This window comes from Bipolaris oryzae (genome assembly GCF_000523455.1).
Source record: "Bipolaris oryzae ATCC 44560 unplaced genomic scaffold scaffold_91, whole genome shotgun sequence".
NCBI classification, from domain to species: domain Eukaryota; kingdom Fungi; phylum Ascomycota; class Dothideomycetes; order Pleosporales; family Pleosporaceae; genus Bipolaris; species Bipolaris oryzae.
In genome coordinates, this window is record NW_006911367.1 from 47641 (window position 1) to 69793 (window position 22153).

General features: G+C 49.6%; 4 protein-coding genes across 4 annotated transcripts; all 4 read right to left on the bottom strand.

The window, feature by feature from the left end:
* Positions 1-896: 896 nt before the first annotated feature.
* COCMIDRAFT_37930 (uncharacterized protein) lies at positions 897-1427 on the bottom strand (the record flags this gene model as incomplete). Its single annotated transcript, XM_007691083.1, has 1 exon — positions 897-1427. The coding sequence occupies one exon, from the start codon at positions 1425-1427 to the stop codon at positions 897-899; it is 531 nt and encodes a 176-aa protein (XP_007689273.1).
* Positions 1428-2789: 1362 nt separating this feature from the next.
* COCMIDRAFT_6449 (uncharacterized protein) lies at positions 2790-3712 on the bottom strand (the record flags this gene model as incomplete). The annotated part of the gene is made up of 3 exons (XM_007691072.1): positions 2790-3334; positions 3403-3601; positions 3653-3712. The coding sequence occupies 3 exons, from the start codon at positions 3710-3712 to the stop codon at positions 2790-2792; spliced, it is 804 nt and encodes a 267-aa protein (XP_007689262.1).
* A 1037-nt stretch (positions 3713-4749) lies between these two features.
* Positions 4750-5681, bottom strand: COCMIDRAFT_98785 (uncharacterized protein; the record flags this gene model as incomplete). Its single annotated transcript, XM_007691096.1, has 3 exons — positions 4750-5525; positions 5575-5599; positions 5655-5681. The coding sequence occupies 3 exons, from the start codon at positions 5679-5681 to the stop codon at positions 4750-4752; spliced, it is 828 nt and encodes a 275-aa protein (XP_007689286.1).
* Positions 5682-6634: 953 nt separating this feature from the next.
* COCMIDRAFT_98843 (uncharacterized protein) lies at positions 6635-22111 on the bottom strand (the record flags this gene model as incomplete). The annotated part of the gene is made up of 1 exon (XM_007691097.1): positions 6635-22111. One exon carries the CDS (start codon positions 22109-22111, stop codon positions 6635-6637), a length of 15477 nt encoding a protein of 5158 aa, XP_007689287.1.
* Between the last annotated feature and the right edge of the window lie 42 nt (positions 22112-22153).

The window sequence follows — 22153 nt, forward strand, 5'->3', positions numbered from 1 at the left end:
CATACACAGCGAGTATCATCTCCGTGTCACACTGCTTAGAAACTGTACATCATTCCACACAGCAACATCTAGGCGCTCCATGACTCCAACATCATAACATTTTTCTTCAACACACACACACATCCTTGCCAATCCAAATATTCATCACATAACTTGCAGCAAGCAGTAAAGAAAACGAGGGGGTATCAAGTTTGATAAAGAAAAACTAACAAAGACAGGGGGTATTTCAACTCTAGCAATAACGCCACTCGCTTCCAAAGCACTCAACTCCTCCTCCCCCTTTCCTCTTTCCTCCTCCTCCATCATAGGCACCTCTTCACTCCGCATCTCATCTCAAAACCTCTCAAACAGTGCTCGGTGTGCTTAGGGAGTAGACGGCATAGGATCAGTATGATACGAAGGCGGAGCCGGAGACGTCGAGCTGGCATCTTCGGTATCCGAATCCGTAGAAGAAGAAGTAGAACAAGATTCCGCGGACGGAGATAGGGAACGCGTGGTGGAGTTGTTGTTGTTGTGGTTATTTGGGCAGCAAAAGGGACAGCAGGTGGTGGTGGATATGGGGACTGTGACTGGGAGGAAACTGCGGGAGACGGGTCTGGCGCGGGTTGTCGTGTCGATGGTGTGGGTGGAGGTGGAGGTAGCAGAGGACGATCTCGATGTTGTCGACTCGGTTGATGCGGCTGTTGGACCCCAGGCAACCGTCTTCGTGCCATCGCTCAACGGCGCATCTTCGATATCTCGGATGCGGAACGTACGATCGTGCTGCTAACCGTGGGAAAAAAAAAGAAAAGTCAGCATAAAGGTCAAACCAAATCAACCTTTTGCTTTCCCTCTTCCCCCCACCCTCTCTCTCTCTTTCTGAGGTCAACGAGAGGGAAAGACAAAAGAAAAAACACCTAGACGTGCTGCGGCGCCCGTCCAGTATGCGTCGTCCTTGCCTTCCTCGCCCTCCAAAACAACCCCGCACCCACAACCGCCGAAATAAACCAAAGCACCACATTCGTAAGCAGTACCCAAACCCCATTCTTCATCCGCTGGACCCCCTTATTTCCCTCAGCATCCTCCCCAATATACATGTTCCCGAAAATCCCAAAAGCGACAATGTAGCAAATAAACACCACCACATCTACCGCAAACAAGATGACCATCCTTCCCAGGAAAGGAATCATGAAGAGGAGCGAGACAAAGGCACCGAGGGCGCCGCAGACGGTCGCCCAAACCCACTTTGAGTCGACGTATTTGCCTTGCTTGCGTGCGTTGTCGAGGTCGACGGCGTACATGCCGATGATGGTGAGGCCCATGACGAATTGGAAGAAGCGGAGGATGAGGCGCAGGATCGTTGCTGGGGTGAAGGTGCTGCGCAGGGTGGTTCCCAAGGTGGCTTTTTCGCCCCGGAGAGTGCTATTCGACAGGAATTTGAAGGCCATCTTTTTTTTTAATATAGTGAGACTGGGTGGAGTATGTTAGCAATGTTATGGTTTCGTAGGGGTAGAGTTATAGGTGGACTAGACTTACTCTTCGTTGCTGTTGCAAGTTTTGAATGGGTCTGGTTGAAGGGATTTATGTTTGTTGGGTTGTTTTGGTAGAGAAGGCGGGTGGTTGGATGCTCCTTCTGGGGTGCAAAGGTGGTAAAGGTCGACGGGGAATATAGTGTTTTTACTTCCAACGACGAATTCACACCGCTGGTTTTCCTTTGTGATGGACACTGCTATTCCTTTTTTCTTTCTTCTCTTTCTTTCTTTCACGCAACTACGCGCAAACAACGGCGTCGTTTATTTATTTTTCGTAGCACTGTTTGCGCGCTCTTCACACGGTAAAACAGTATCGGGATCGGGGAATGTTGCGACCAGATGTGGGGGGCGGGCGGGAGGGGGGAGGTTTAAACAAGGTAGCCCAGGCCTATGACGTCGCTTATCGCTTGCCTTGAAGCGGGATGTTGTCTTTGGGACCCTTTTTTACCAGGGCCCGACGAGTTAAGCTATTTTCGTGCTATGATCAGCAGGGCGTGGGTGGGAGGATGGGTAGGTATCGGCACCCACAAGGTTTGCAGGCAAGGGGGATCCTGGGCAGGCTAACGGGATATTCAGGAGAAAGAAACGCTGTACCGACTATCAAAGTTGGCAGTTTGAGAAGAAGAAGAAGAAGAAGAAGAAGAAGAAGAAGAAGAAGAAGAAGAAGAAGAACTAAGGAATCGTTGACACAGGAGAAAAAAAAAGATGCTTAGATAGTCTCACAGCTGTGACTGCGTCCAAAGTCACAGATATAATAATCACACCGGTTGCGACAATCACTCCTCTCTTGCAAACTCATTGTCAGGTGGCCCTCGTAGCATGCCACACATTCCCACAGCCATTCGTTGGCAAGCCATTGCAGTGGACAAGGTGGTGCAGCCACAGGACCCTGTTTTTTTTGCACGGCGCTTGGAGAATGTATCGCTGACGTCGTTGGCGTTGGGTTGGTGCTGTGTCTAGTGCAGGGGTAGCTTCCGCCATGATTGGCTCTCGACATTCGAGATCCTGTCGAGCGAAACACAAATCGCAAAGTTTCGGATCTTTTGCTCGTTTCAGGAGCTGGGACAGCCGCGTGAAGCAGTGCGGTGGACTTGCTCTAAAGTAGCGTATTGTGTACCTCCATGTCTAGACCATTCGGTCTACACCCAAGAGCTTCTATTCAACGACGCACTTTCGCTGCACGTGCACTGCGGGTTATTTCTAATTCCACACCCTTCTTGAATGATAGTCAAATTCAAAGAAACTTTGATTATTGATTTTTAGCTCGCTGCGGCGTCCTCAAGGGCTAGAGTACTTGTAGCCATACTGCTCCTTGGCAGACTTGATCTGTTCCTGAAGTTGCTGCTCTTTCTCCGCAAACTCCTTGTCATCCTTCAACTTCTGCAAGTACGCGTCGTTGCCATATGTGCTCTTAGACGGGATCGCAAGGCCCTTCTGTACTGCGGGCCGGGCAAGTATCCTGTCCAGCCATTTCTTCAAGTTGGGGAACATTTCAAGGTCGATGCCTGAGAAGCTCGCCATATGACACCAACCGAAGCTGGCAATGTCGGCAATACTATACTTATTACCCACGAGGAATTCAGTGTTGGCCAGGTGCGAGTCAAGAATACCCAGCAGGCGCTCCGTCTCGCCCGTGTAGCGTTGCATACCGTATGGAATGCGCTCTTTGGCAAAGCGGTTGAAGTGATTGGCCTGGCCTTGCATCGGACCAAGGCCGCCGTGCTGCCACGCCATCCATTGCTCTGCGCGCGAGACGTCAAGGGGGTCGCTAAAGCTCAGCTTGTGCTCGGGGTCGTAGTGGCGCGTCAGGTATGTAAGGATGGCTAACCAAAGTCATCAGCATCCTATTCGCACGCTCCATGTCTGTCGTATTCGCCTAGCAGGTACTTACCGAGGCCCTCTTGTACAGCAAAACCACCTTGATCATGGTCCACAATGACTGGGATTCGGCCATTGGGACCTAGCTTAGTAAACCAGGGCTCCTTTTGTGTGTTCTTGCCGATGTTGATGGGCTGCCACGTGTATTCCTTTCCGTAGGCCTCTTTGAGCTCTTCAAGCAGAATGCTAGCTTTCCAGCCATTGGGTGTGCCCTACAATTGGTTAGCAGGGAGGCTGTGTTTGCAGTAATGGTACGACCATACCCAAGTGAGCAACTCAATGCCCTTGTTCGCAATAAGTCCCTTTGGCTGATCGTCTGCCATATCCGGTAGTATACTCTGGAACGGTCTCGAGGTGTGGAAATGCGATATAGAAGTGGATTGCGGTCGCTGTATCTGTGAGGAAACGCGAGGTGTATATCTCAATTGCGAGGGAAAGCGCTGGCGTAATAGTGACATGAGAAAAGGCTAAACACAGCGCGTCGAAGAGGGGTTATATGCGTCTATGTGCATGCGGAAAGCTGCCGTTTTACGAGGGGCATTGCTTAGGAATCCATGACGTCGATTGCCCACTACCCTACCTGCATATGTTTGAGGCGAGGAACAATTCCTAAAAGTGGATTAAAGCCCGCAAAATTTACAAATCAATTTTTGGTTCACAACGTGAGGTTTCAAGCACACCTCCTAGCTGTAATGTCAGCATCAGTTGTCTCTGTAAGCAGTTCGGTATTACAAGCTCGGCCTGCTCTGACCCCGAATATGAAATAGGAGCACATGAACATTAGCTCAGGTTCGAAAGCTTTGTAAAAAGTTGAGCTGAAACTGCTGGCCTTATTACACATGTTCTTCGGACTTCTGTCGGTCTCCTTGATGTGTGATTGGACGGTTACGATCAACACATAGCACATACACCAGGATGATGTAATACACAGCTGTGTATTGCATGTCCTACTCCAGCCTCATGCACTTGTGCTTACAAGCAATTAAATACCCAAGATTTGATTTCCAACATATTATTCATCCCGCACTATTTCGTCCGTCAAGACTTCCGGGTAAATGTTAATGCCTAGCTGGTTATGTCCTACAGTACACCTATAGCTTCATGTCTTACATGCAGCTGCAAGTCCAAATCTGGACAACCATGTAGTACCTCCAATGCAAGACTCCAACAATGACCTGTGGCGACAGCATGGACGTTTCTTCATCTTCTCTCTTCTTGTGCTTCACCCCCGATATGTTCCAAGTCTTGCACCATTCTCAGGCATGCCATCCAGCTTGTGGCAACTGATATACGTACATCCTTGGCGATTGCGGCCGAGCGAGACCGGATATCCTTTTTCTCATGCTCATGTCTTTTGTTATCATCTCCGCCGGCTGCGGTCCCCACTGGCTTGTTGCGCTGCCTGCTGAGCAGCTTCGTGTCCCAACTCGTTCCGTAATCCCCCGAGCTTAGCCTCGACTTCTTCCTTCTTCTTTGCTTCTTTTTCCAGTTGCTTTTCTACCTCTGCTATCTTTGCCTTGAGGTCATTCAGCAGGGCCTGTTCTTGTTCCTGGCTAAAAGGCACGTCGTCCGCGCCCTTTTCTGGCAGTTGTGCACTCCTCTCTCCGTTCGGTAGCCCGCGCTTCAGTCTTCCATTAGCGCCAAGAGATGCTTTCTTGGAACCGCCCTTGCCAGGTGGTATGAGGTAGTTCCACTGGTCATCTGAGGTGAGGGCATCAAAGAGCGCCTCGGTAGGCTCGTTGAACTGCACAACTTCGAGGAATTCTGAACGCACGCAACCTGTCCGTTCCTGCTCTGCCTGCATCTTCTCATCACCGTATTTCTCTAGTTGCAAAAAGTGCTGCCTGTATTGTGCCTTCTCTCCTGATATGGGCTGAAAATGCAATCTTATGTCGATGTTGAAGCCTCCCCATCCCGTTTCCGTCACCTCGAATGGCGGTTTTTCGACCATACGCAGTGGGTTCTCGTACGTGTTGAAGATTTTGAACGAGACCTTATTGAGCCACGCTCGTATATCGGGGTCGCCATCGGGAACTCGTACGTAGACGGTCCAGCGCTTCGTGTGGTCGTCGGGGACATTCTTGGGACGATCGGGGTGTCCTACCGGAGGTAATTGCCAGGCTTCTGAGCCGATTACTGAGAGTGTGAGTGCGCGACTCCATGTTCGGGTTGGTCTGTAGCTTACTGAGATTTCTGCTTATCCGCTTGTTCTATTCGGGGTCATTATATAGCTTTTGGAGTAACGCGCAAGTTGCTTACCTTGACGCGCTTGTTCGACGCGGGAGCGGGCATTTGTTGCGCTGCGCGGCCTAATGCGCGCAGTTGGGAACGTTCCACGGAGTATTTCCGCAGTCCAATATGGATATGAGTATCGTATAGGGAATGCGATAACAAGGTAGCGAGCGGTCTAGGTCGTTGGGTAGATGGTGTGCGGGTGTGTGAATAAAGATCCTAGCTGCAGGTACGTAGGATGGATGCTGCGAGAATCGGGCCAGCCCTACTATGCACGAGCCAGGATCATCGCACAAGCTCCACATGGAGTTGTAAAATCATCAACAATGATTGAATAGACGAGAGATAGCGCTAACAGGTATTGCTCTCCGAGTTTTTGTTTATAACGCTAAATATTCTAATTTCGAAATGTGCGTTTCTTCTTGAGTAGTACAAGGAGTGGCTCAATGGCTCGAGATGAAATCTTTTGTGTCATACTCGGTGAGCGCCACCACTGCGGTCTCAGCAACAAGACGATATTCCGCCCCAATGTATGGCTAACGTGGTGGTTGACATGAACAAATCTCAAGGCAAGGTTTCAGTGGAGATCAAGTGCTTCATGGTTGGAAAATGGGTTGACATGCCGGCAATACTTATTGGTACGGCCTGCCTACATAGCCACATAAGTAGCAGCTCGTGATGTCATTAATACTGCGATCATCATGTCAAACGGGAGTTCTCACTGTATATTCCAATGAAATTTACATATTCCAAATTAATCGTGAACAATGAAAGGACCATATTGTACTTTACACAATATCTAGTTATACTTAGAATAGCATTCTGTATCAAAGAAACCCATCCGCACTACCCCAAATTCGCCCTCAAAACCGGCCTCCCCCATAAAAGGACATCAAACAACTCCGAAACTAATATCTAGGAACTATCTCACTCCAAGCTCCAGCCAATCCAATCGTTCCACACAATTTGCTTATAGTTAACCCTTTCCTTGTCCTCATCCTCTCCTAATCTCATCATGCCTCCTGCAGTGAGGAAGACACTTTCCCAATCATCTCACAGAGCGACTTGTTAATCAAATCCGCGCCATCAGGCGTAATCATATGCTCATTACCCCTAACCACAATTCTGAGTCCATCCTCAAGCGGGTAGGCCACCACAGTCAAGATAGCCGGTACCGAATCAGGATTCTGAAACCAATGCAGCCTGGAATCCGTGCCTTCAAAATCAAACACCGGATGTTCATTCAAGTTCTGGTACTGAAACACCGAGTCGTAATGCGCATCGGCTGGCCAGTCTGTGGATGTGCGTACAATGTCGTCGAAGCCCATTGAATCGGCTTCGCCGAGTGCAATGTATTGTTCTTGGATTGCGCGCACTAGGTCGGTTGAAGAAGTTGTTGGATGGACCTGTGCTCGAACGGGGATGATGTTCAGGCAGGGACCGACAATTTTCGTAATGTTTGGGATGTTCGCGTTGCGCCCGGCTATCATGTATCCATAGACGACGTCTTCTTCTCCGGTGATTTGTGAGAGGACCCTTGCCCAGGCCGAACTGACAATTGAGGCGAGAGTAAAACCAGTTGGGACGTGGGGCATACCAATGATACTTTGTGTTTGAATCTCAACTGGGTGGTTGCCATGTCGGATGCTAGGACCGAGCAACGTGGTGATTTTTGTTATCCGCGAGCCTTGGAGGAGGTTACGCCAGTACTGTGATGAGACCGATCTTCTACCCCGAATGTAGGCCAGATAGTTCGAGTAGCTGTGTGTAGGCTCTACAGGTTTTCCAGAGTAAATGGCAAAAAGTGTCTTTATGAATGACGGGAAACAAACGCCGTCGTACTGAGCATGCGTGATGCGGATTACCAAACGGTATTCGCCTGAGGAGCTTCGTACCAACAAGAAAGCAGTAGCCAGCTCTAGAGGCTCGGTGGTCCGACTATCCTCTAAACAGACAGTATCAGCTGCTTCATCCAGAGGCATATCAAGCTCGAACTTGATAAAGGGAACTTCCGGGTTGCGAAGAACAGTTTGCCACAATACTCCATCGACATAGACGAACTTGGTTCGAAGTATGGAGAAGTGCTTGACAAGAGCAGGGATACTGCGTCTGAGGCGAGAAACGTCAACACGTGTTCCCAAATCGAGGAAGAAATAGTTGAAAGCGAGGGGTAGAACGTTGACACCTCGGGAGATGAACAGATTCTGCATCCATGTCGTTGGAAGGACGTCGACAATGTCGTTTCTGTCCACCTTGGAGGTATTTGCAGGTATAGCCTGGAGAAGATGCTCCTTTTCGGTTGGCGAGAGGAAAGAGAATGGTTGAGTTGGCTTCTCTTCAGCTACTACTTGTGAGAACTGAGCTACAGTGGCCATGTTGACCAGCTTGGGGTGCTGGAAGATGTTTGCAACCGTGAGTTGGATATCCTCTTCTCGAGCTGCTGCTACTATCTTCATAGCTGCAATTGAGTCTCCACCTAGCTGGAAGAAGCTGTCTTCCAGCCCAACACGACTAGCGTCAATTCCGAGTACTCGCGCCAGTATCTTCTGCACTTTGAGTTCTGCAGGGGTAAGTTCTCGTTGTTGGGCGTCTTGGCCAACTACCACATTCGTTTTTGTTCTTTGTGCAAGGGCTTTTCGATCTACCTTGCCGTTCTGGTTGATTGGAAGTTTATCCAGAACTTGAATGGATTGCGGAGCCATGTACGAAGGCAGTTGAAGTTTCACAAGCTCGTCTAGCTGCTGTTGGACTTCCTTAACAAGCTGCTGCCGCATTGGCTTGTTGCTCAAGGTTTGCTGTGGCCGGTCTGTATGATCTGTTGGGAATGAAAACATCAGTTCAGACTTGCTAGCATCACCGTTGACTGGACGAGGGTAGAATATAGCGTCCAGGCCACCCTGCTGTGAATATTGCCTGTTCCAGCTGATTTGCACCTGGCACCCTGCTTCCTTGGCCATCTCATCCAGATCAACGGCAGAGAAGCTGGGCGTCTGCTTGACTTCTTTGTCAATCAGAGCGGACCAGTCCATGTGGACCGGTTTTCTGGCCTTTTCATCTTCCAAGGAGCTTAGAAGGCGATTTCCAAAGATAGTTTTGCTGCAGGGAATATTGCTTATGGCCATAGGATGTGTGCTTGAGACATCCTTTATACGCTGTTGGAGAGATACACGATCCAGTTTCTGGTCCTTGAAGTCGACCCATTCATGACCGGGGATAGTTCGAAGCGCTCCAGATGGCGGACTCCAGGATCGAGAGTATACCACAGCCGTGTAGCGGTAGGAGCTCAACTCGTTTGTGGCTTTCATTTGCTTGGGCTGAATCTCCACATGCTGGACTAAATCGGGAAGACGACTTGCTAATGAAGTAAAAAAGCCAGGGTCAACCAGAAGCTCCCGCTCGATTTGTTCCATGTCTTCCACCATACGTCGTAGATCCTCTTTGCTAGCCCTTTCACCCGCCATAAAGAGGGCTCTGGCTGCAAAGAATTCCCGGCGCAGAGCATGAGAACGGATGTCGCCAAAGAACAATGTCTTGACCCCTGTAACTTGGAGCAGGTCTCGAATTACGTTGAAGAGATACTCCTGGCTGGGAAAATACTGGACAACTGAGTTTAGAATCACCGTGTCAGCCCGGAGTGGTGGATCCACTTGACTGATGTCAGCGGCCGTAGCCTTATACATCTCCACTTTATTGGCGAGTGAGGGGATAGACCTGGCTGTCCCCATAATGAAGTCGACTGCCTTTCTTGAGGGCTCAAATCCGGTGTAATGTTCTAGGGTATTTCCGAGGTTGAAGAGAATCATGCCGGATCCCGATCCAACTTCCAGTACGTTTCCTAATCGTCCACCGGCTTTGGTGTGGATTGCATTGATAGTTTCGTTCAGCCACTCCTTCATCTCTGTATTGTCAATATCAGAGCCATCGTACATTGAGGTCCATCCGATAAAATCCTGGCCGATTGTTCCAGACTCAATACTGCTGATCGGGGCGTATATCTCTGTGTTGAAGCGGTCTTCCCACGCACTCACGTGCTGTATTTGGTTGCTATCGCTGTTCTTCCCGGCAGGCATTTCGGATCCTTCTTTCAGAGTAACGTAACCGAAAAGTCGTTGGTCTTTCTCTTGTTGTTTTTCTGCTACCACCACTGCGTCACGCACAAAGTTGTGCCCACGAAGGACGCTCTCGATCTCTCCAAGTTCAACACGGTTGCCCCGGATCTTGACTTGCCCATCGATGCGACCGAAGAACTCCATTTCCCCATCTGTGGGTCGCTGACGAACATAGTCTCCAGTACGGTAGGCTCGCACTGTTTGGTTTCCGACTGTAACAGTCACGAAACGGTCAACATTGCGATTTGGATCGGTATATCCTCTGGCAACACCGTCTCCAGTAACAACAAGCTCTCCAACAACACCAAGTGGTACAAGGTTCTGCTCTGGATCCATCACGTATGCCCCAGAGTTACTGATAGATCGTCCAATAGGTACACCGTTGACGCAATCCTCGTGATCAGAGAGCATGTATAGTGTGCTCATGACCGAGTTCTCAGTAGGACCATATGCGTTGACGACCTTGTTTGTCACAAGGTTCCGTGCGGTAAAGAAGTCATCTATGTCGGCTCTGTCTCCTGCGACAAGGAGGGTATCCAAGTTACCGATTGTGTTTGGAGATTCGGCTAGGATATATTTCAGCAAAGCAGGCGTGATGAAAGCGATCCGGATCTTGAATTCCCTGAAGGCACGTAATAGGGCATCCTGGTCCAGTACAGTTGTCGCATCAATGCAAGCCAGAGTTCCTCCATTCAGAATACAAGTATAGATCTCCCAGGAAGATCCATCAAAAGCAAGATTTGCCATATGAGCGGTGGCTCCAGATGATCTGAAGTGCTCCATCTGGTCGTGTTGTGCCAGGCGAACTATGCCACGATGTTCGACCATGACTCCTTTAGGTTGACCAGTAGAGCCAGACGTAAATAGAATGTAAGCGAGACTAGAAGGACTGGGCTTCAGAGCAGGATCAAGCTCGTTTCTTGTGAATTCAGCATTATCATCTGCGTTCAAGATGTCGACAATGTGAGCAAATTCAACATCCTCGAGTCCTGCACCGGGCAACCGGATATTTGGACCGACTAAGACTAGCTTTTTTCCTTCAATGGTTGATAGGATCGCTTCCATTCGCTTTTCTGGTGCTTTTGAATCGAATGGAAGGTAGGCCAATCCGGCTTTGAGAATACCGAAAAAGGCAACAATTGCTTGACAGCCTCGACGCGCCAGAACACCAACTGCCGTTTCAGGAGGAAACGATTTCGTCGCCAGGTATTTTGCAAGCTTCTCTGACTGTGCGTCTAGCTCGGTGTATGTCAGCTCTGCCAATGCATCTTTAACAGCAATTCTGGACGGTTGCATAGCGACTTGCTGGCGGAATACGTCGACAATGCTTGAATCTCGAGAATAGGCTGTCTCATTCATGCCGAGGAGTCCCATCTGATCGAGCTGAATGTGTGCTTGGTCGGTCATGAGTGGCACTACCGCAATCTGCGTTTCTGGCTTGGCGAGACAGTTGTCAAGGATGCTTGTAAAGACGGATGCTAGCGAACGTATACTCTCAGGAGAAAAGAGCTCCTCTGAGAAGTATATGTAGCCTTGTAGACTATCCTGTTCCTGGAAGAAATGGAATTCGAGGTCAAAACGTGAGGTAGCTAGGCCCTCTATGACTTCTGTTTCGACACCATCGAACGATAGCTTCCCTATGTCTTGCTGTGAGTGAACAGCGAATGCAACCTGGGCAAGAGGGTTGCGGGAAATGTCCCGGTCTCCTTGTAATGCAGCAACGATACTCTCAAAGGGTACGTCCTGGTTAGCAAGTGAGTCTACTACTGTCGTGTAGACCTGTTGCAACAGCTCTTCAAAGGTTTCATCCTGAATCTTGATTCGGAGACATTGAATATTGACGAAGAATCCAATCAGATCTCCAACCTCCCAACGGCTTCGATTCGCATTGGGTACTCCAATGGTCGCGTCATCCTGGTTAGTCAGGCGGTAGTGCGCGGCTCTGAAAACAGTGAGGAGGACAACAAATGGAGTCATCCCATGTTCTCTCGCAAAACTTTGTAGCCTTTCATAAAGTTTGTGGCTGATAGTGAGTTTCTGTGTGCCTGCTTTGCCAGATAGAGTAGCTGGCCGGGGCTTATCATACAGAAATTCCGCTGGCCGGCTTGAGTCCAACTGGTTGATCCAGTAATCAAGCTGCCGCTGATGTTCTTGAACTTGACCCGGCAGCCTTTGCCAGACAGAGAAGTCGCGATATTGGATGGGTAAAGGCGGTAGGGAGGAATTCAGGTCTTCGCCGCGAACTGCAGCAGCATACAGTGTGCTCAGTTCTTTCTTCAAAACATCAACTGACCAGCCGTCTGAAACGATGTGATGCATGACGATGGACAGAACATGATTCTCTCCGTTGATATTATAGACAGATACTCTCCATCCAGGCTCGCTTCGTAGATTAAATGGTGTCTTTTGTTCCAATTCCAGAGCTTCTAGCAGAACTTTGTCATCGTTTGAGTTGATGTCAATGACATTTAGGTCTTTTCCATCACGGAAAGGATGAACCTCCTGTAGACTTTCGCCATTGTTGGTGGAAAATGTTGTTCTTAGCGTTTCGTGGCGGCGCTCTACTGTCTGCAATGCAGCTTGGAGAGCTTGGAGTTGAAGTGGGCCTCTGATGCGTACGGCAAGGTGCATGAGGTACCAGTCTAGCCCCGGATGCAGTTGTTCTAAGAACCAAAGTCGGCCCTGCGCAAAGGATTGGGTGACAGGCCCCCGATGATTGCCTTTTGTGATTACACTCTCAGTGGAAGAGTGAAGTGATTGTTTGACCAGCTGACCAAGTCGCTGCGCTTGGAAAACGTCCTGAACAGAAAGCTTCAGGTCAACGCTGCGCGCCTCGCTCACAAGCTTCATAGCCGCGATAGAGTCGCCACCTAACCGGAAGAAGCTATCATCGAGTCCAATGGAAGTAGCGTCGATGCCTAGCACCTGCGCCCATAGCTGTTGTAACACCTTCTCTTGCTCTGTCTCTGGCTGTCGTTTTAGGCCCTTGTCTCTCTGTGTTTGCAGCTGGGCTAGCTGCTGGGCTGAGAACGAGCGTCCAATCTCGCGTAGTCGCTTTCGGTCGATCTTACCAGACGTCATTATTGGGAACTCTGCTAGCGCAAAGTAAACCCCAGGCACCATATCCCGGGGTAACCGTTGAGACAGCTCGTCGTCTGCTTGGGCTGGAAACACAACATGGACTCCAGAGTCCCCATCAGACTTCCTGCTGTTAAGTAGCTCGGAGTTTGCTTCCAGGAACGCTGCTACTATTGGCTTTCCTCCTGTTGGTAAGATCACTTCGACTGCAATCTCTTTGATGTCTGGCATGCATTGATAGAGATGATGCTCAATCTCAGCAAGCTCAATGCGTTGGCCACGCACTTTGACCTGGTTGTCTTTGCGGCCGACGTAGACCAAATTACCATCTGCGGTGTAATAGACCAGGTCACCAGTCTTGTACAGTCTGCCTCGTCGCCCACTATAGCCTTCACTGCCTCGAAGTAGCCAGGGAGGTTCATTGATAAAGGCAGTTTCTGTTTTCTTTGCATCGTTCAGATAGCCGCGTGCTAAGTTTGGTCCTTCGACCAACAGTTCGCCCACTGCGCCCAACGGAGCTAGCCTGTTGTGATCGTCTGGATTAGCTACCCATCCGACCGATGCAACTGACTTTCCGATAGGTTCCGGATCAAGCCCCTTCATATCGGGATTTGCGACACAAGAGACGCAGCATTCTGTAGGTCCGTAAGCGTTGATTAGCTGTACGCGGTCACTCCAGATGTCGCAGTCCGAAGCGTTGACTTTCTCACCACCGAGAACCAACGTCTTCAACGGTACAATCTTCTGTGGGTCCAAGATTCTCGCGACAGCTGGAGTCAACAGTGCCCAGTTGACATCCATCGCATTGATTGTGTCGATGAGATTGTCGCGTCGCTGGCTCTCAGACGGAATACATACACAAGCGCCATGTACTAGAGTCGTGATAATCTCTAGAATACAGGCGTCAAATGTATAGGCAGCAAATTGAAGAGCTCGAGTATTCTTTGTAATTCCTAAAGCAGGCCCTTGGCATATGCAACTTGTGGAAACGGCCTTATGCTCTAGTTGAACACCCTTGGGCACTCCGGTACTTCCTGATGTAAAGATGACATACGCTGTATTGCCTGGCTGTATCGCTATCTGGACGTCGCAAGGTTTGGTCGGCAACTGATCAATGAAGTCTCTGCTGATTGACACGACAATTTGAGAACGTTCTGGCCAGATGTTGGCGTACTGTGTCGAGGTGAGGACTATATTGGCTTTGGTTTGGTCGAAGATCTCTTGGTGACGAGATGTTGGATGATTCGGATCCAGGGGCGCAAAGGCACCCCCTGCTTTGAGCACAGCTAGCATAGCTACAACCACCCAAATCGATTTTTCAAAACAAAGAGGCACTATGCTCTCTGGTTTGACCCCAAGGCTGGTCAAATGGTGTGCGAGGCGCGATGATGTTTCGTCCAGCTCTTCATAGGTCATTCTACCATCCCATGCACATATCGCGTCTGCTTTGGGTTGAGACTTTACTTGTTCCAGGTATAAATCATGGACACAACGATCGATAGTCGGTGGTAGCTTGTGGTTCCAATTCCACAGCTGTTGTTCGTCACTTGGCGTGAGTATTTCAATGTCCCTGACTCTTGTGCTTAGGTCTCCTCGGGCCAACTGCTGCATGACGAAGCTTAGTTGAGCCAACATCTTCTCAACTTGCCACTGTTGAACCAACCGCGCATCAAAGCTGGCCGTGATTTTGACCCCCTCTTTAGCCAGCTTGCATTGTACCATCAGAGCATACGTTGTGAAGTCTTGTAGTCCTGAGCCAAATTCCCACTTTCCAAACACGTTGTCTGTTTGGAATGCGTCTTCTGCAGGCTGGACAATCAGAAGTGTCTGAAAGCTACAGGCATTTTGGGCTTCTGGTACTAGCTTCGTGATCCGTTGCAAGCCGGTTTGCTCGAACGGAATCATTTCTGTTGCCTGTTTTTGTACCGTTTCGAGAAGTTCTAGAACAGTCCGATCCCTCTGTAAACGTATTCGTACTGGCACTGTTGCAATCACGGGTCCAACTAGGGACTCGATGCCAGCCACTGGTGCATTCCGACCCGTGACTGTCGCTCCAAACACAACGTCGTCTGAGCTCGTATAGCCGCTGGCAACGATCGCCCAAGCTGTGCGAATGAGTGTCGAGATTGTAGTGTTTGAGGTTCTTTTAGGGAGAGGAGGGCATTGATATTCTGCTGTTGCATCCGCGACTGGCTGTTGCACCCCGGGTCGTAGTGGTGGGAAAACATTCGCCTCGCAGTCGCTAAGCGTAGCCCCCCAATATGCTGCGAGAGCGTCTTGATCTAGCTGGCCAAGATACTTGATGAAGTTGTTGAAACCAAACTGCTTCTCTGGCTCTGCGCCGTTATATGCCGTTTGTACAGCGTTCAAAATGTGGGTTAGCGCCCAACCATCGTATATAGCATGGTGAATTGTCCATACGAACCACCGCTTTTCTCTACGAGAGTCTCGAACCAGAGCATAGCGTGCAAGTGGCTCACCAAGCTGCATAGATGACAGTTTGTCTTCAGCTAGGTAAGCAGTCAGATCGTCTGCTTCTGCCCACTTCATTTTGTCCGTCACAACAGCCTGCAACAAACCAAGCGTCTTGTGTACTACGATACGTGTTCGCAATATTTGTAATGACTGAACCGTTTTCTCCCATGCACTTTGAAAGGCTGCTTCATCCACATCTGGTCGCAGTTCCAGCACTGTCTGCATGATGTAATCCCCTGGCCGCTTCACAGTTAGCGACATCAAGCCTTCCTGGAGCGGCGAGCATGGGTAGATATCCTCAATAAGACCCCTGTCGACTTTGCAACTAGCCGCCACTTCTTGGTGTGTCTGTGTTGCATCAACTTCGGGGTCGATTAGAGAAAATGGGACGATGTTGTCGCTAGGAACGTAGACATGCTCCTGGGCTACAGCGGCTAGTTGGATAAGTTTAGGGTACTGGAAGACTTTTGCTACCGTAATTTGGATATCTTCTTCGCGAGCCATAGCAACCAATCTCATAGCTGCAATCGAATCGCCGCCTAGCTGGAAAAAGCTATCATCTAGGCCAATGCGGTTCGCGTTGATGCGAAGTACGCGAGCCATCAGTTGCTGAACTTTGAGCTCTGCCCTAGTGAGTTCTCGTTGGAATTCCTGGCCTTCTACTGTCTGAATTTCCGTTTGCTGTGTAAGAACGGTACGGTCTACCTTGCCGTTCTGGTTGGTTGGCATCGTGTCTAGGAACATAATTGTCTGGGGGACCATATAAGCGGGTAGCTGGGCTTCAAGTATCTCCTGAAGTTGTTTTTGGGTTCTCTGCAAGACCTGTTGCCGTAGCGGCGTGCTGCTCAGGCTGTGTAGAGGCCGCTCTGCATGATCGGTGGGGAATCGAAACATCACTCTGTTCTCTCCCTTTTGTGGCTGGCAGCGATGGAATATCGCGTCGAGACCACCGCGCTGGGAGTGCTGTCTGCTCCAACTAATCTCAACACGGCAATTGGCCTCGGCCGCTAACTCATGTAGATCAGCGGCAGACAAAGAGGGGCAGTGTTCTGCCTGCTGGTACACTGAAGAGAGCCAGTTCGACGAATCAGACGTATCTGCTACGTCATCTTCCAACGAGTCGATAAGACACCGGCTCACAATCGTCTTACTGTAAGGAATGTTGCTCACAGCTATGGTGGGCGAGCTGGAAAGGCTCTGGAGCTGCTTCAAGAAAGACGGGCGGTCCAGCCTGTGTTCAGCAAAATCGATCCACTCGTCGTGTCCCACGCATCGAATCACCGGTTCTTGCTTTTGCCCATTTCGTGACTTAACATGAACGACGGCGGCGTACCGGTAGCAACTCAGCTCATTCGTGGCCTTTAACTTCTTTGGTAAGATTTCGACGTGCTCGATAAAATCTGGTAAGCGCTCTGGTAGAGCAGTGAAGAAACCTGGGTCCACTAGAAACTCTCTTTCAACTCTCTCCATGTCGGCAATCATGCGACGGACCTCAGACTTTTCTGCACTGTCTCCAACCATAAACAGCGCACGCGTTGCGAGAAACTCCCGGTGTAGCGCATAAGATCGGACATCGCCAAAGAAGAGAGTAGAGACGCCCTCTATCTCGACCAGCTGCTGCACAGTCTTGAAAAGGTAATCCAGACTTGGGAAATACTGAACGACTGAATTGATAACAACAAGATTTGCATCAATAGGCGGTAGGCGATCAAGTTCTGCCGCTGTGGCCTTGTAGACTCTGACCTTGTCTGCTAGCGTAGGTACGGACCTGGCAGTGTCTTTGACAAAATCAACGGCTTTTTGCGATGGATCCAGCCCAATGTAACTTTCCAGACCGTCGCCTAAGTTGAACAGAATCATACCAGTTCCTGTACCAACCTCAAGCACCTTGCCAGGTTTACCGCCGTTGAGCATTGTATCGATTGTCTCGTCAAGCCATTCGTTCATCTCCGCCTTATCTATGGCGCTGCCATCGTACATGGAAGTCCACCCAATGAAGTCTCGTCCAATAGCTTCAGGAAGGACATTGGAAATGGGCATATAGACCTTCGAATCAAACTGGTCTTCCCATGTATCCACATGCTGTGACTCGTCGTTGTCGTTAGGCTCTTGGTCAACTACTACGTTACCCTCGTAGACTGTGACGAACGCAGCTAATCGAGCAGCCTCGTCTGCATTTTGCTGCTGCACTACAGCCACGGCCTCACTTACGGACTTATGGCTGCGAAGAACGTGCTCAATCTCGCCTAACTCAATGCGATGTCCTCGAATTTTGACCTGTCCGTCCATTCGTCCGAAATATTCCAGCTGGCCGTCGGAACGATAACGCACGTAATCACCCGTACGGTAAGCTTTCATACTCTCGCCGTCAATCTCGACTGTAACAAAACGGTCAATGTTGCGCTTAGGATCAGTGTATCCACGCGCCACGCCATCGCCCGTGACAACAAGCTCTCCAACGACGCCAAGGGGGAGAAGCTGCTGTTTCGAATCCATGACATAGGCGCCAGAATTGCTAAGTGCACGGCCAATGGGCACGCCATTTGCGTACTGGTCGTCTTTTGATAGAACGAAAATTGTGCTGAAAGTTGTATTTTCAGTCGGCCCATAGCCATTGATGATCTTGCCTGTCTGAAGTGTCTTTATGGAAAGGATATCATTTGATTGAAGTGCTTCGCCACCGAGACAAAGCATCTCGAGGTTAGCAAACATCGCAGGTGATTGCTGGACGTAGGTTCGGAAAAGGGATGGTGTCATAAATGCTGTTTTGACCTGTTCTCGACGGAATGTTCGCAACACAGCCTCTGGATCCAACACTGTCATTCTGTCGATGCAGACTAGCGTTCCACCTTGTAGGAGAGAAGCGTATATCTCCCACGTAGAGACATCGAATGCAAGATTCGTCATATGCGCCATGACTGGTGAGGCTGGTAGGTGCTGGACAAAATTGTTGTCTTTTACTAAGCGCACAATACCACGATGTTCAACCATAGCACCCTTCGGCTGGCCTGTTGATCCTGATGTGAACATGACATAGGCCAAGCTAGTTGCTGAAGGCTTGATGATGTTTCCGGAATCGGATGATTCGTCAATCTGCTCGTTGAGGGCGTCTGTGATGCGTACAAACTGGACGCTACCGATCTTCATGCTCGAGGACTGTACGTCAGCCCCAACAAGCACAATTTTCTGGCCTGGTAACGAGGAAAGGATATTTTCCATCCGCTTCGCTGGTAGTTTGGTATCAAACGGTAGGTACGCCAAGCCGGCCTTCAAGATGCCCAAAAATGCAACAATAGTCTGGCAGCTTCGACCTGCTAATACGCCTACCAATGTCTCTGGAGCGAGCGACTGTTTAGCTAGCCACCAGGAGAGAATGTCAGATTCCTTGTCAAGCTCGGCATAAGTCATCTCTACCAGCGGGTCTTTAACAGCAATCCTTGACGAACAGGTTGATACTTGCTGACGGAAGAGATCGACTATGCTCGACTCACGTGGGTAATCAGTCCTCTGAACACGAATGAGATCTAATTCTTTGAGCTTGGAGTAGTTGGATTCGCGCAACAACGGTAGAGAGGCGATTGCAGCTTTCGGGTCTTCAAGGCACCCCTCAAGAACGATTTGGAAAACTGATAGCATGTTGCTAATCGTCTCAGGTGTATAAAGGTCGGTTGAATAGACAACATCTCCCCTTAGGCTGTCTTCTTGTTGAAAGAAGTGGAACTCAAGATCGAATCTCGATTTCGGTGCATTGTCGAGACTCTCTGTTTCCATGCCCTCTAGTGTGAGATGTCCTAACTTGCGCTGGGAGTGTACGGCAAAAATGAGCTGCACAATCGGATGACGAGACATGTCTCTAGTGTTCTTTAGCTTAGAGACGATGCTTTCGAATGGAACGTCTCCATTAGCAAGGGAAGCAATTGTTGCTTCACGAACTTGCTGAACTAGTTCTTCGAATGACTCGTCGGTGATCGTAGTCCGAAGGCATTGCAAGTTAACGAAAAAGCCGATCATATCTTTTAGCTCCCATCGATCTCGGTTGGCATTCACAGTGCCTATCGTTGCGTCGTTCTGACCTGTTAGACGGAAGTGTGTAGCTCTAAAGGCTGCAAACAGGACCATGAACTGTGTTACTCCGTGAGTTTTGCAGAATTGTTGTAGTTTACTGTAAAGTGGTCCATCGATATCGAGCTTTTGCTTTCCAGCTTGTCCAGATAGAGCAGCAGGCCGGGGTTTATCGCACAGCAGCTCTGCTGGCCTGCTGGTTTTCAGCTGATTGGACCAATATTCGAGCTGACTCTGGTCATTGTCAACCTGTGCTTGTTGTCTCTGCCACACTGAAAAATCCCGATATTGGATAGGCAGAGGTTGCACACAAGAAATGGGATCCTGATCTTGTATCGAGGCTGAGTAGAATACGCCCAACTCTCGCGTAAGTATATCAGTGGACCAGCCATCCGAGACGATATGGTGCATAACAATGGACAGCACATAGTCTTCTTTGCTGATGCGATAGATCGAAACCCTCCACCCGGCCTCAGTGCGTAAGTCAAAGGGGGTTGTCTGGTCTCGGTGCACAGCATCTGTGAGGTCCTGTTCGTCTATGTCGACGACGCTCATCACCCTAGGATGGAACGGATGAACCACCTGCATGCTTGCATCTCCAATGGTTTCGAAAGTTGTCCGGAGAGTTTCATGACGGCTCTCGATCGCATTTAGCGCAGATTCTAGCGCCGAGAGCTGCAGCGGGCCACGAATACGCACTACAACTGGCATGAGATACCATGTCAGACCAGAGTGTAATTCTTCCAAGAACCACATTCGACCCTGTGCAAATGATTGCGCAACAGGTCCATCACTTCCAACGTGCGGAATGATAGCAAAAGAGCTGTCAGTTGAAGCAACTGCTGCAGAGGTCAACTGGTCCAATGTGGGATTGCGGAAGACGACTGCAACGCTGATCTGTATCCCTGACCTACGTGCTTCGCCCACCAGCTTCATAGCCGCGATCGAGTCGCCACCCAGACTGAAGAAACTGTCATCCATACCGATGGACTGTGAATCAATGCTAAGTACCTGCGACCATAGTTGCTGCAAAGTCTTTCCTTTTTCTGTATCTGGTTGTCGCTTTGGACCATCGCCTCGAGTCCGCAATTGGGCCAATTGCTGTGCGGAAAAGGATGCTCCAATCTTACGTAACCGCTGCCTGTCTACTTTGGCGGACGTTGTTAATGGAAATTCCGTCACTACAAAGTATACTTCGGGCACCATATCTCTTGGTAATCTCTGAGCTAGCTGCTCGTTCACTTGAGTTGGAAAGATGACTTGCACTTCAGAGTCGCTGTCAGAAATCTGGCTGGTGAGTGTGTGATGTGTCTCTTCGCTCAGCTGCAGAAATGCTGCTACCATTGCTTTGCCCTGGTCTCCTGTTGGTAAAATGACTTCAGCAGCCAACTGTTTGACACCTGGCATGCATTGGTGGAGGTGGTGCTCAATCTCACCCAACTCAACTCGTTGGCCGCGCACCTTGACTTGGCTGTCCTTTCGACCTACATAGACCAAGTCGCCATCTACATTATAGTAGACTAGATCTCCCGTTTTGTACAGTCTTCCCTGCCGTCCGGTATGATCGTCGCTACCCTTCATCAGCCAGGGGGGGTTGCTGATGAAGGCGGCCTCAGTCTTCAATGTGTCGTTGAGATAGCCACGTGCTAGAATGGGTCCTTCTACTAGAAGTTCTCCAACCTCGCCGAAGGGCACCAGCTGGTTGTGGTCGTCTGGGTCAGTCACCCAGCTGACTGAAGCCATTGATCTACCGATCATCCCTGACTGAAACCCCTGACCAGTGTTTTGATGTGAAGTGCACCAAATGCTACATTCTGTTGGGCCATATACGTTTATCTGTACGACATTGTCATTCCATCTTTTCCAATCGGCGTCGTCCACTCGCTCTCCTCCCAGGACGAGCACCTCTAGGGACGGAACTGTTAGGGGATCAAGTAGACGCGCGACTGTTGGTGTGAGTTGCGCCCAGTTGACATTGCTGCTGTTGATGACTTCTGACAAGGCGTTACGTCGGTCGTCTTCGGAGGGAATGCAAACGCATCCGCCAAATATCAGTGTGGTGAATATTTCAGCGATGCAAATGTCGAAAGTATAAGCTGCAAACTGGAGGGCTCGAGAGTTGGGTCCAAGTCTCATCGCTTTCCCGTGAGCTAGACAGCTTGTCGTGATTGCTCCGTGCTCCAAGACAACACCCTTTGGAACTCCAGTACTACCAGATGTGAACATCGCATATACAGCGTTCCATGGCTTGACTTTGGAACAAACTTTAGTCTCGACTGATAGCTGGTTGATCAAGGCGTTGCTGACTGCAAGAATCTGTTGCGTTGAATTTGGCCAAAGATTTGCGTATTGTACGGAAGTAAGTACCACCTTAGCTTTGGTCTGTTTGAATATCTCTTCGTGGCGAGACCTTGGGTGAGATGGATCCAGCGGAACAAACGCACCACCAGCTTTTATGACAGCAAGCATGGCTACCACTGTCCATATTGACTTCTCAAAGCATAATGGTATCATTTCCTCGGCTACAACACCCAGACCAGCTAGGTAGCTCGCTAGTTGTGTTGAATGCTCGTCCAATTGTTTGTAGGTCATCTCGCCGTCCCATGAGCAGATAGCAGGCGCGTTAGGTCGAACTTTTGCTTGCTCTACGTACAAGTCGTGAACGCAATGCTCGACTGCTGGTATGATCCCGAAATTCCTCTCCCATATCCTGTCGACATCACTCTTATCCATGTCGACCTGTAATGGTTTTCCTATGTCACCCATCTTGAAAATGGTTGTTTTGACTTGTTGGATCAGGGGTTTGGG